Source organism: Lycorma delicatula, chromosome 7 (assembly GCF_047948215.1).
Source record: "Lycorma delicatula isolate Av1 chromosome 7, ASM4794821v1, whole genome shotgun sequence".
In the NCBI taxonomy this organism is placed as follows: Eukaryota; Metazoa; Arthropoda; class Insecta; order Hemiptera; family Fulgoridae; genus Lycorma; species Lycorma delicatula.
Window position 1 is genome coordinate 98689576 of NC_134461.1, and position 14128 is coordinate 98703703.

Consider the following 14128-nt stretch of genomic DNA (forward strand, 5'->3'; position numbering starts at 1 on the left):
ACATTATATTTATGTTTATTTTAATTTTAAAATTATGTACAGTATTCATAATTTTGTATTGCTCCATTAGGTTCTAAAAATAAAATTCAGACAAAGTCTCCCAAAAATTCAAAACTGATAAACAATTTTGGTTGCAGGTATTATTTTTCATGTAGATTGATGTAAAAAAAAGTTTACTTTATTTGTAGTTGTGCTTTAGTATAAAAAATAGAAGAGACAAATGATTTTCACAAATATTTCAAGTGATAAAATAAATATTTAAAAACTGAAATTACAAGGTTAAAGAACAGAAATGTTATGCAAGAAAACACCTTTATTTTTTTTTTTTGTAAATGCAGTTTTTTTGAGTAAAGTGTAATTTTACTTAAGAGGTGAAGATTTTATGGGGGAGGAATGGATTTAAGTGTGGATTTACACCTAGCTTGTTTTTTCTCACTATTCAAATGCTTACATAGAATAAATCAAGGGGAAAAAATCAACAAAAGTGTGTATTGTCAATAAATATTTAATGTGTACACTAATAGAATAAATTTTTCATTGACTGAATTGTATATTTTTTCATTATGAGAATATCCAATATATATTTCACAAGTACTTGATTAATAATGCTTTAGAGAAATCTACAACATTCCAAGTGTAATGTAGCAATTTGGTATCGTGCATCTATTCATCAAAATTATTATGTATTTACCCTTTAAGTATTAATTTGATAATTATTATTTATGAGTATTAATAAATATTTAGCCTAATTATGTTGTCCAATTAAGAAAAAAAAAAACAAAAAAAACATTGCAGTAAAGTAAATGTATAATGGGCTGTTTTTAATTTTTTGAATGTATATTAACATATCAGGATTTTCAGTTGTTAGATTTATCAACCAGGAGGTGCTAAATCTACAGCACCCTGTTTTAATCAATAAGTTTTAGTCTATAGTTAAATGAAAATAACTAAATATTTTGCAAGCAAATGGGAGTTATGGTATTTACTTAATATTTGAAAGCCCCCAAAGATAAAATATTTTCATAAAGAATGGATAAAGAGGAGGAACTAGAGAACTTTCTTGTTGGTACTTTTAATATATTGTAAGTTCTTTTTAATACTGGTGTGTGTGTGTGTATATATATATATAATAAATAAGAGTATTGCTTGGAGTTTTTAATTTACTTTTTATTTCATTTTTATCTACTTTTTCAACTGATTCTGAGTACAGTTCCCTTACTCCAAGCAGTTGTGGGTAAAAAATTTGTATATGCTATCTGGATAGGATCTTTTCTTTGGATTAGGTTGTTTAATGTTCCTCAATGGTTAATTCATATTGTCTTATCACCCAGACCTTTCACACATCATTGATCAATTTTTCCTCATTTTAAATTTGTGGATGTAGATCAGAGATTAGAACTCCCCGCATAAGGATGCCAGAATTTGTTGTGATGACTTATCTGTTGATGGAAATTCCCTTTTTCGTATACAATTGCTGTTCAGTCAATATAATTTTTATTTAACATTATTACATAACTTCTAAAATTCAACATAAATTTATATGGAATCCAGATAAGGAAAACATTACTATACCTCCAACAAAGGTATTTTGTACTATGGTCATTCAGTGAAAGCTGAACAAAATTCCTTTAGCTAATCAAATGGAAACTACCTTCAATATTATATTATCTTGGTGATATATAGGAATTTTTCTGATAAATGGAACTTTAACTGTTTATTTTTTAAATTTAAATTAGCAATTGTAAACAGCAGAGCATGTTTATATCGGTAACTAATAGTATAAGAAAACAAAGCAGTCAGGTAAAACATAAAGCTGTCAAAACATTGCTCAACTTTCTTTCTGGCTATTAATAATAAGAATTATAGGATTTAGAGCTAAAAAACAAAACATATATTTTTTAGAGGTGGGGAATAAATTTTGGAATTTTTTTTAAAATACTCATATATATATATATATATATATATATATATATAGTTAAGTGTAAAAAATTGGTTTGAGTGAAGTTTTCTCTAAATTGTAACACTACCTTCAATAAAAGCTAAAATAATAAAATGAAAATTTTCAAAAAACCTTTCTGCATTTTAGGTCCAGGTTGTATAATTAAAAAACTTAGACATTTCTTAATAGCAATATATAGGAAACATAAACTTTAAAAAAATTTTGACAAGTATTTAAACCAAAGAGAGAGGGAAAGAGCAAAAAAACCAAAAAAAAACATATTTCAAATGTAAGAGACGGGGGTTGATTTTTTGAGAATTTTTTTTTTATTGTTTATATTTTTCATTGTAGGTAACAAATCTATTTCAATGAAGCTTTCTATAAAATGCCTTTGAAGAAAATCAAAATTGGTTTTCACAATATCCCCCACTCACTGCAAGGGATATAGCAAAAACAAACCAATTTGAAAAACTTAATGAAGTTCTTAATTACATTAAAATTAAAAAAAAAAGTAATCAATCCAAATAAACAGAAATATTTGAGCCAAATTTAAAGAAAATCTGTTTGGTCAATCCTGAGATATCAGCCCAAAGCAGTGACTCACATACATAAAAAACATATGTATGTTTTGTTTTGTTTTTAATTAGATGAACTAGTTGGACCCTAAAATGTAAATATTTTTAAAAAACCTAAATCCCATTTTTGATATGATCTTCATAATTTCCATTTTTAATATAGCTGTTTTACGTATATTCAACAGGAAAGTAAAGCAGTATCCTGATACTAACAAAAAGAATATATTTTACTTGGAAAGAGCAAATAAAATGTTCAATTTAATAATGAATGGAGACCATTTAATATCAACAATCTCTTTTAATAAATTCATGAATTACTCCAGCAATTTAATATTTGTTCAGGTATGCGTTAAAAAACTATATGAGACTGGATGATAAAATATTTTATCTAATCCAAACACTGTTGAGCTATGCAGAGCCTTATGTCTAAACTTAAGTGCCTTCAAAAACCCCAAAATACATTTTCTTCATCGTAAACAAAGTATAATAATATATGTCTCCATCTATTGTTAAGGGGAATGCAAAGGATAATTGATTTTTCTGAACTTGAAATTAAATAAATCTCTTGAGTGAAATTCTTACTAAAAGAAGCCACATAGAAAGGTATTTTCAAGAATATTGCTGTCATCAACTTGGCCTTATAATATAAAAAAATTCATAACTGAGAGTAATAACCTCCATCTTTCCTAAAGGAATGTTATCATCGTAAAAGAAAGATACGTTAAAAAATACTTCTGGACATTTTCATGAGATTGAGCTGTAATATTATAAATTAGATTTCAGATTAAAGATAAGGGTATACCATTCTTGATTTCACAAGGGAAAAATAAAATTAAATATAACAATACCTATAACATATAGCTATAACCAATACCTGAGGATATCTTTTTTAATTCTTATCTCATTTTCTTTTATTTTTTATGGTATGACTACCTGAGACATATGAAGTTTACATAAAATTGTTAACTGTTCAGTTTTTTATCTCAATAAAAACCAGCTTACTAATTACATTAAATATCTGCATTTAGAAATTCTGTTTTAATTAAAATAGTAAGTGTAAATTCATGTGAATTATTAATTTTCAGAATTATATGTCTTAATTTATTGTAGTGTTAATTTGTTATAAAGTTAAAAAAAAAAGCTAAACAAAATAATTTTTTTTATTAATTACAATTTTGATTATTCTTTACAAATCATATTCATATTAAAGGCCTGCATTAATAGTGAAAATTAAAAACTTCATTGCCCATAAAATGTGACACTGCTCTAATGTTATTAATTATACTTTCTCCTTCATTTGCATATTTATTGCATTGACTCAGCAGTTTTGTTAGTAGTTTTGTAATTGTTCCTGTTCAAAAGTAAATTAATTAGCAATTGTCTCTTTTGTGAATCAACTGAAGTATTATTACTATTCTTATTACAGTTATTCTGTACTAATGTACTTCGCCCAATATATTCACTATTCATTTATTAATTTATTAATCTACTTGTTAGTTGACTGTTTTCTATTGGATTTTATTTAATAGAATTCATTATTATAATTGTTATTATTAAGCTTGCTCCTGTTGTTTAGTGTAATTTATTTAATTGAAAGGTTAAAATTAATGAAAACTGTCTAGTCTATATTTTATGGAAAAAAATGATAAAGTTATTTTTTTCGTGGAATTCATACTTTATTTTATATCAGCTTTCTGTTACTTTCTTGGCTATAGCTAAATTGTTGCTATACAACAGCTATAACTAACTATAAAGGGAAAGTATATAGATCGATCTAAAATTTTGATGTCGCTCCCCTTTTTATGAATGTCTATGTTTCATGACCCCATGAGTCCAAGAAAGTGAAAAGAAATCATAGAAATTTCTGGAAGATGTATATATATATGTACATACATACATACTTACATGTGTTAACCTGTATTTTGATTAATATCTTCAGATAGGATCTTTGAAAGTGGCTGGCTCTATTTCTATATATGGGACTTGATGGCATTAAAATTAGAAAAGGGGAGGGGTAATTTTTACCATTTTTAATTTTTTGCTGTTTGTTTAATCGTTGTAGAAAACAGTATGATGAAGTATATAGAAAGTTATTTAAAAATCCAAAGTTTAAGTCTGGAATAGGAATATTCAATATTATTTTCTAAAGAGCTTTTGTCTTTTTTTTATATAAACCCACCCACCTTCAACCAGATATTCAGCCCCATTGAACAAGGTACATTCATGGTACCCATATATATATATATATTTTTTTTTCTTTAATAAACTATTTCTTTTTAAACTTTATTGGACAAATTTCACCAAATCAGACAGATTTATTGAAATTAATAATAATTACTTCATAATTAACTTTTAAGCCCCAAAAAAACAAGGGAGATGAATGGCACCAATACTTAAAATATAATTATTTTAAAATTTAATTCTCTAGATTGAAATTTAACTGTTTATAGTATTTATTATAGATGGCATTAGAGCTGTATAAAAGAAAAGGAGTCCCATGCAACCGGAGTTAAGAATTAGAAAGAAAAATTTTAGTTTTTTATAATTTATATTTACCTTTCAAGGTGTGGCTGTAAATAAAAATGTTTTATCAGGTATTTGTTGAGATAAGGGGTCAAATAGGATGAAATCTGTATAATTTATTTTTTTATTGATCTGATTTTTTTTAAATTATATTTTTAATACTGGATCATTTTTAAGATAAAAACTTAATTTGATCAAGGGGAACAAATTATAGCCAAATTTTTTTTATAAACATTTATTTCTATTCTGAATAAGTAATTAATATATAAAAACCCCTAGGATTTATTTTAAATAAAAACCTGTCCAAGGCAAAGTTGGGAAAGTTATGCAACCCTTTAAAATTTTTTTTCCTTTCACATTATGCTTTGTAAATTGATTTATTTTCTTATTTAATATTTAGTTAATTAATTTAGCGTTAGACAAAAAACTTCCTTTTCGTATAAATTTCTTCTGGTGTAGAATATTGGTAAAATAAAGTTTTTACATGTGATTTAAATAATAGATTTTATATTAGTATTTCATATTTATTAGAGTGCAGGAATACATACATATGAGAAACATCATGCTGTTGCTTAACAATCCTCTTTTATAGGAGATACGCCGAAGTTTATTAGGACAAAATTTAAACAATATGAAGTGTTATACCGCAGTTCAATTTCAGTAAGAGTATTTGCAAAAGAAACTCCATTTTGACTTGTGTAATTTTAGAAAACAACTGTAAGAAGAATAAGACATCTACATGGCATTTAAAAATCTTAGTCATTTAAAGTCTACGTCAAAAGTCATTTAATAATCTAGAATGGAAAAGAATTGTTTATTGTTATATTGAAATAGGTTTAAAGAACAGTGATATTTAAGAAGTAATTTAAACAAGAATTGGGTAGTAATTGTAAAAACAAGTTCTGATTTTGAAAAGAGGGTGATGAGAATGAAGCCTGGCCTCTCTTACTTTTCATTTTCAACCTGTATATAGAAGGAGCAATAAGAGTTGAAAGATATATTTGGAATTGATAAAATTATATAAGGGGAAAAGTAGAAATATTAAGATTTGCTAATTATTCTTTTATCAGAAACCAGAAATGGATTAGAAGGATTTTTTTTTTTGCTAGAAAAAAATTCAGGTTGAAAATTAATAATGGTAAAAGAAAATGTGACGGAAAGGAGGATAATAAGGAAGTAAATATTATAATAAAAGATCATAATAAACCAGAAGTTGCAGATTTTTGTTTGAATAGAAAAGAATAAAATATATGTAATAAAATGTAAAATAATAAATTAAATATAAAATAGAACATATACCGTAAATTAGAATATTCTGTTATCAGGAGATGGGTACAAATCAAGACTTCCTTTCATGCAAAAAGAAGTCTGTTTGGATCAAATCTGTATCTTAAGAATTTGTAAGAGATTTATTATATAACAATGAAATATGAACAATTATAAAATATGAAAGAAAAAGAGTTCTTTTTTGAATGTATCAATTGAAATTCATTTGGTTAATAAAGTCTTAAGAGTTCAAGATTAAGATAAATTTGAGGGCAGAAAATAATATGGCATAATCTTAAAACAGAATATATAGGTTTCTGAGCCATATATTATTACAAACAGGTTTATTAAATTTAGTGGGTTGTTTAAGAGAGTAAAACTAAGGGATCAGAATATATGAATCAGGCAATTAAAGATATAGATTGTAGCCTGTACTTTAATATTAAAAAAGCAACGCGTAATAAAAAAGATTTTTTTACCAACTTGGATATATGCTTTTACACACTAAGATATAATCATCCTAATGGGTGAAATGGTAACTGAAAAACCTTGACAGATTCTTGCTGGAAATTGAATCTGAGACAAGCTGATGTATTTTATAAATAATATAGAATATTTCTTGTAACTGTAATGATATCATGTTTTAAATAAAGATTCTGCTTTCATAGAATAATTATTCTTCAGCCTGTATGATATTTATATATGATATTTGAACTGGAACTTCTTCCAAGATGTAGAAATTAATTGAATGTTGTCAGAAATTGGGTGTGTCTTATTACTAGAGGCTTTAACATTAATAGTAATCAAAATAATAACATCTTTCATGTATTCTCATGCTTTTCACTTTTTTAAATATACTGCATTTAAAAAGTGTGTATTTGTGTGTATTATGTGTGTGTTTATGTTTATTTGTAAAGAACATTTGTAATAAGAAGTAAATCCATTCTTTTTTTGTCTGTACTGTATTTTAATATCAGAACAGGTGTATAATTATATATTACTTTCTTTTTTTATTTCTATATGTTTATTTCGACTGTTTTATTATTAGTTCTTCTGTTGCCTACTTGTATTCAATGAGTAATTTTCTTTATTTTTCTTTAATTTTATGTTCTTGAATTTATTTAATTACAAATTCTATTCTGTATCCTTATTTGATTGTGAGGTGAATGAGTAAAATCATTTTTAAAAGGAACAAATTGTTTTATGTCTCAGATATTCAGATTTAAGTTGGAAATTGTATAAATATTGTACAATTATTAATTGTATTTAATGTAAAGTTTACATAGAAAAACAACTGTAAAAATGCATAGTGAACTGAGAATAAGATGTAAGACGACTTGTTACAAATTAAATTAAAAATCATAGTTTTCTATTCACCCTATTTGCACTACAGTAGTGGAAATATCTACGACAACAGTTGTGTTAGGAAATTTCTGAAAATAGAATCCATATTCATAAAAAACTATTAAGTAATAAGAGTTTAGTATGTATTTAATAAGTGTACAATTTTTTTTTTCAGTGGGAAATTTTTATTTCATTAACTTTGACTACTGTTATATATTTATTGATATTAAATTTTATTGGAAATATAACTTGATTGAGAATATATGGTTTATATTTTTTCTTTGTTGGACCAACAAAAATTGTGACAGGTTTTGACTCAGTAATTAACCATTCAGACTAGAAATTGTGTTCATCTATATTTTGATGAACTTTGATATAATTTAGTTATATTAATTTTTTTTTTTCGATTGGATTGGTGCAAGGGTAACTAAGGTTTCAAATCTTGTGCAGGAGTTATGTATTTTGTTATGATATTTGTTATATATTTTGATAGTGTCAAAACAGCTGTTAGCTGTTTTGACACTATCAAAATATATAACAAATATCATAACAGTTTGTTGAAACTATCAACAAACTATAATTCTGATGATGGGCCTTTTCTAGTTAACAACATACTTTCCACTGATGTGGTATATTTAAAATGTCTCTTTATTTGTATCAGTTTTTTACAGTATATGTATTTATATAAAACTTATTATGTAAATAACATAAAATTTATAAAGGATTTGAAGTGGAGTGAAATGCTTGTTAAAAATTAAATTAAGATATCTGATAAAAGTTGATGTTTGATCGTATAAGTTTGTTGTTACTTGATTGTAAAGCATGTGTACGTATTTCAAATGAAATAGGCCTTGTCCAAAGCATTACCTTTTTTCGCTACTTTTTGTAACGTCTTATTTTTAATTTCCATTATTTGAAAAAAAAAACACAAATTTTTCTCATTAAATATAAATTAAATTAATTTAATTATAATTTTTGTGTTCTAATTGATTTGAATAGTTTGATAAAGCCTGTACCCGTCATTGATCTGTTTTCCAGAATAATTTTGAATGATGTGTAAATCCAAAGATACAATGATGAGAAATACAGTAAACTAGCTCATGCATTGAGGTTGTTTCACAAGTCCTGGAATATTTCAGAGATTTTTTTTTTTTAAATTAGGATGTGAAGTAATGTTACTATGCTGTTTGCCATTGTTAACTTACATTGAACAGAACTGGGTGGAGTTGTTCTTTCAGTCTATAATTGTTTTACTATTGGCACTTAATAGATAGTGATTACAGAAGTTAGTGATGCTTAAAATTATTTTTAAAATTGATATAAGATTTTTTTAAATGCTATGTAATATTTTTCTTTTTTAAATCTGGCTTTCAGTTTCAAAAGTGATATTGAATTAGTAAAACTTTGAGGTTCATTTAAAAAATAAATTATTCATTCGTTATTCCTGCACGAGTTAAACAATAGTTCTACAGAATTCATTTTAGATCAGTTAAATTTATTCAAGTTAATGCAGGATGATTTACATACATACTAAGCTAAAATATTGGTCGGCAGATTAAGCTGAAGTGTAATCTTATTTAGTTTGCTCAACAAATATGAAATTGGATAATGTATTTATACAGACATCTTACATAAATACATATAATTATTTTCTTACAGTTGTACTTAATAATACTTTAGTAGCTTACAAATTATTACTTTGTTGAATTATTATTTCATGTACACTGTAGGCACCTAAATAATAACTAATGACAGTAATTTCTGGTCTCGTAATTTATAAAATATACTTCCTTTAATTCAGCTGTCATGAACAGCAGATATATAAAAGAAAAAATGAACTAGTTTGAAAAGAATAATTGCAAGCAAGAAAAAGAAAGAACGTGACTGAGAGATTTGTTTTGAAGCTGTATATGTTTAGTGCAGTCACTGAGTTTCATTACTTGTCCTGTCTTTAATATTCTGTTTTTTTCTTTTTGAATAACTGAATCATTAGAATTTAAAACAATGATGCAATTTATATTATACATTTGTTTACTGCATCTTATGGTGTAAAAAACATAAATTATAGTGCCTGATGATAGTTAGTTAAATTATCCTTTGTAAATATAGACCTGTGAATTTATTAGATAACCAACCAACAAGCAAAAAAAGTTGCTAGATTTAAAAAAAGAACAATTGAAAAAACTATTCATTATTATGAACAATGTGTTTTCAATATGTTGAGTTAAAGTACATTGTTATCAGTTAGGATTAATTCATATTTTTTCCTGCAGTGATAATAATGAATGGTATTTTTATTCCCTATATAATAATTCCACCATGTTAAAAGTAAAAAGTCACCAGTGATTATTTAAATATTTGTTTATGTTCAGTTGTGTGTATTCAAAAAAATATCAGCCTATGCAAATAACAACCTTGGTATTCATACCCCTATAAAAAAAAAAGGCTGCACACCGCTGCAAAAATTATAGAACTATACCTCTCATTTCACATGCAAGTAAAAATACTTCATGAATGTCTGCGATATGATCTGGACAGAGAAATTCCTACAAAGCAAGCCAAGCTGAATTCATCAGACGAAGGAGTACGTGTGCGAAAATTTTAAATATTAAGCAGCTGATAGAGAAAGCAGAGAGTTCAACACTCCTCTTGTAATTTGCTTCTTAGATTACTCCAAGGATTTCAACTTTGTCAGGTGGGAAGATCTGTAGTGATTATTGAATGAGATGGACATTCTTGATTATCTTGTTACTCTCATTCAGAACTTATATATATATATATATATAGATAGATAGATAGATAGATAGATAGATTAGATAGATATAGATAAAAAGAACAGCGATGGTTAGACTGGAAAATGAACAACAGAGCCCTCTTATACCTCTTGGGAGGAGTACAGTAGATATATTTTTTCTCTGATTTTATTCAACATTTACAGTGAATATATCGTGTGGGATAGCCTGAAAAACTGGCATGACAGTATAGAATAGGAGGCCCGGCATATAATCATCATTAAGGTTTGCTGACGATGTGACTCGGTTTGCAGTATCAAGGTTGTAATGAAGGAAATTTTTGACTGTGTTCACAAAGAAAGTGAGGCTCTAGGGCTGAAATTAAACGTTTGAAAAACAAAAAGTAATGCTTGAGCTACTAGTTTTCCCTGTTGTCATGTATGGTGTTGAGACCTGGGCCATCAAGGGTGGAAGATTGGAGGAGGAGAATTGATGTATTTGAAATGTGGGCCTACAGAAGAACGCTCCACCGGAGCAAGAAAAGAGGACGAACAACTTGATTATAAACAAGCTGGGTATGGAAGAGGTTGTCCACAATATGTTTCCAGCACATCCTGTGCTTTTTTAGTCATATAATCTGTAGGGCCAGTGAAAGTCTTGAGAAGTTAGTTGTACAAGGAAAAATCGAGGGCATCAGGTAATGTGGAAAACCGCCGAAAATATGGCTGGACCAAATTGAAGAGGTAACAGGAGACACATTAGGCACATTGATTCAAATGGTAGAGGACTGTTAGCTATGATGGGAAACTGTCAACGGGATATGAATCAGGTTACCAGCTTTCAAATATGAGAGGAGGGATCACTGATGATGCAAATAATTAATTATGTTCCATTTCTCATCTTTTCCTTCTTTCTCTTTTATAATTATGATCTCATTAATAATTATGTTTTCATGTTTGGCATTTTATACTTATTTCACCCTCCTCAGGGTTCTGGTATAAGATTCTTTTCCTTGGGACATCCTAGTTATAAGGGATATATTTCGATAAACAAAAATCTGCCTTGTTAGAAATTAATTAATTAATTTTTAGAGAACACTTAGGCTGTATAATATATATATATATGTGTGTGTGTGAGAGCGCGCACACATGCATTTTTAAAAAAATCATTTATTTTTTTCAATACTTGATCATTCATATTCTGTATTATTTACAACAAAAATATTAACTTTATAAAAATGTGTTTATTGTTTTGTTTATTAAAAAGTATATTTATAGTTGTAATGTTTGTTATATGTCTGTTACAGGCTCATGTTGTATCTGCATTCGAACAATCTCTTTCCAACATGACTCAGAGGTTACAACAGTTAACTGCTACTGCTGAAAAAAAGGTATTAAAATTTTGGAAATTATTATTGGTTTTCCTTTTTAATGAAAAATATATTAGAAGAATCAGTAGTTGGATTACTTTATAAATGGTCTCTATTGCAGTATCTACTGTTACAGCAAGATTTTTTTTCTTTTTTAATTAAAAAATGTAAGGAATATTTATAATTGCATTTTTAAAATGTAACGAGTTTATATAATTGCATTTTTATTATAACTATTAAATAATTAATGAAGTAAAATTTGAATGCAATGACTGGCTTGGTGAAATAATAAATTTAAATTATTAAAAATTCTTAGCTTACTGCAAAAAAATATATTTAAAATATGGCAACAAAACAGTAATTTCATTATCTACTAGTCGATTTTAATACCAACATAATAATTCATTCACAACAATGATTGTTATTGTAAACATCAATCTCAATAATTTTTACTTTCCTGGTGAAATAAATGGAAAGTATGGTAATCGTGTTAAAAAGGAGTATTGAGTTTTTAGCAAATCTTTACATTTTTTGGCCCAACTAGGTTCATTTAAATAAAAAAAAAAAAACATGTGTATAGGTTAACCTGTATGTGAATATATATTTGTGCTTATGTTGCATTGCATTGCTTTTGGTTTTATGTCAGGATTGTCCAAACCAATTTTCTTCAAATTTGCCTCAATTATTTCTATATATATGGGGCAGTGTTATATATATATTTTTTTTAAATTTGTTAAAGAATGATAGAAATCATGAAAAAGCAAATTTTGATTTTCTTTAAAGGCATTTTAGAAAAAACTTTATTTAAACAAATTTGTTACCTTCAGTGCATGTAAAATAATAAAAAAATATTTTTTTTAATCACCTGTCCTGCCTCTTAAAATTGATATGTATGTTTTTTGTTCTTTAGCCCTGTCTCCTGTCAATTTAAATATTTTTCAAGAATTTTTAGAAAGTTTATACTTCATATATAGAACTATCAAGAATTATCTAGTTTTTCCTTTTAAATTACAGGCCCTGAACTTTTTCCGCTTCTTACTTTATTCTTTATTGAAGAGGTATTAGATTTAGAGAAAGCTTTACTTAAATTTTGTTAAGCTTAACCTATATACAAATATTTTTAGAAAAGTTTTTCATGAAAGTAATTCCCCATCTCAAAAAAAAAATATTTCTGTTTTTTAATATTAAATTTTTATTGTTAATAACCAGGAAAGTTGTGCAATATTCTGTTGTTTTTTAAAATTTTAATTATACTTTTCATTTAATTAGTAAAAAAATTATGTTTTGAAGAAGGTGAGAACTTTTTAAGATGTATTCAAGAGAAATCACAAACAAAACAATGAGCAAAACCATTTTTTTAGATTAATTTTAACAAAATTATATTGTGCTTCTTTGTTGAAATTAGTTAAATTATTTATTGTAATAATAATTCATTAAAATTGCTTCAACAGTTTTGAAAGGTGATCCACAAAGAGATTTATTTATTTTTTTTTTTTAAAGAACCAAAAAGGATTTTCTTTTAAATTGTTAAAGTTATTCTATTATAAATTGGAGTATTTATCCCTTAGGTGCTATAATAAAATGGTTGATCCCACTTTATTACATCCGACTGAAAATTTATTATCTTCATCTGTAAATAGTATTTCATTCTCAAGAACACCAAGCATCTTTTGACAGGCTTATAAAGGGGAACCTGTAAAGTGAAGTGGGTTTTTTTTTTGTTGGATTCCTTATACAGCTGAATATACATACTATTACATATTAAACCAAAACCTGTGTAATATAGGTGATACTCAGCCTTATAATAACTAACGTTTATTCTGATTGTTAGGGAGACAAATCTATATTTGACATTATTACTCTGTGTTGACAACTCTAATTGATGACTATTGTTCCTCAGTTGGTTGAGATGCAGCTTGTATTAAAGAATATTGCTACAAAATTGTTGTATCTGTCCTAATAAGATAACTTTGTACTTGTATAATGACAGATTAATCCTTGTTTACTTCCTTGTACAAAGTAAAGGAAGTATTTTGATCGTGAAAAATTCCAGTTTTCATATTTCAATAGAAATATTAATTTTGACCATCCCTGAATCCATTTCGACTAGTTTTGGCATGACATCTGTATATATATGTATATATATATATATGTGTGTGTGTCTGTATCTCACACAACTCAAAAACGATTAGTTGTAGGATGTTGAAATTTTGGATTTAGCATTTTTGTAACATCTTGTTGTGAACCTCCCTTTTTGATTGCAATTAAAATAAAAATAAAAATTCTAATTAATGAAGTATTTGGATCTTAAAGGGGAAAGCACATCAGTTCGAATCAACTTCATCTCTTTTTGTTTTTACTTTTTTTAAATTTATTTTTT

General features: G+C 26.5%; 1 protein-coding gene across 2 annotated transcripts in view; it reads left to right on the top strand.

The window, feature by feature from the left end:
- The window catches only part of sick (sickie), a 944125-nt gene that overhangs the window by 883768 nt on the left and 46229 nt on the right, over positions 1 to 14128 (top strand). For both annotated transcript variants that reach the window (XM_075371421.1, XM_075371422.1), the window contains one exon: positions 11686 to 11769. In XM_075371421.1, coding sequence (XP_075227536.1) covers positions 11686 to 11769 — 84 coding nt within the window. The remainder of the gene's footprint in view (positions 1 to 11685; positions 11770 to 14128) is intronic.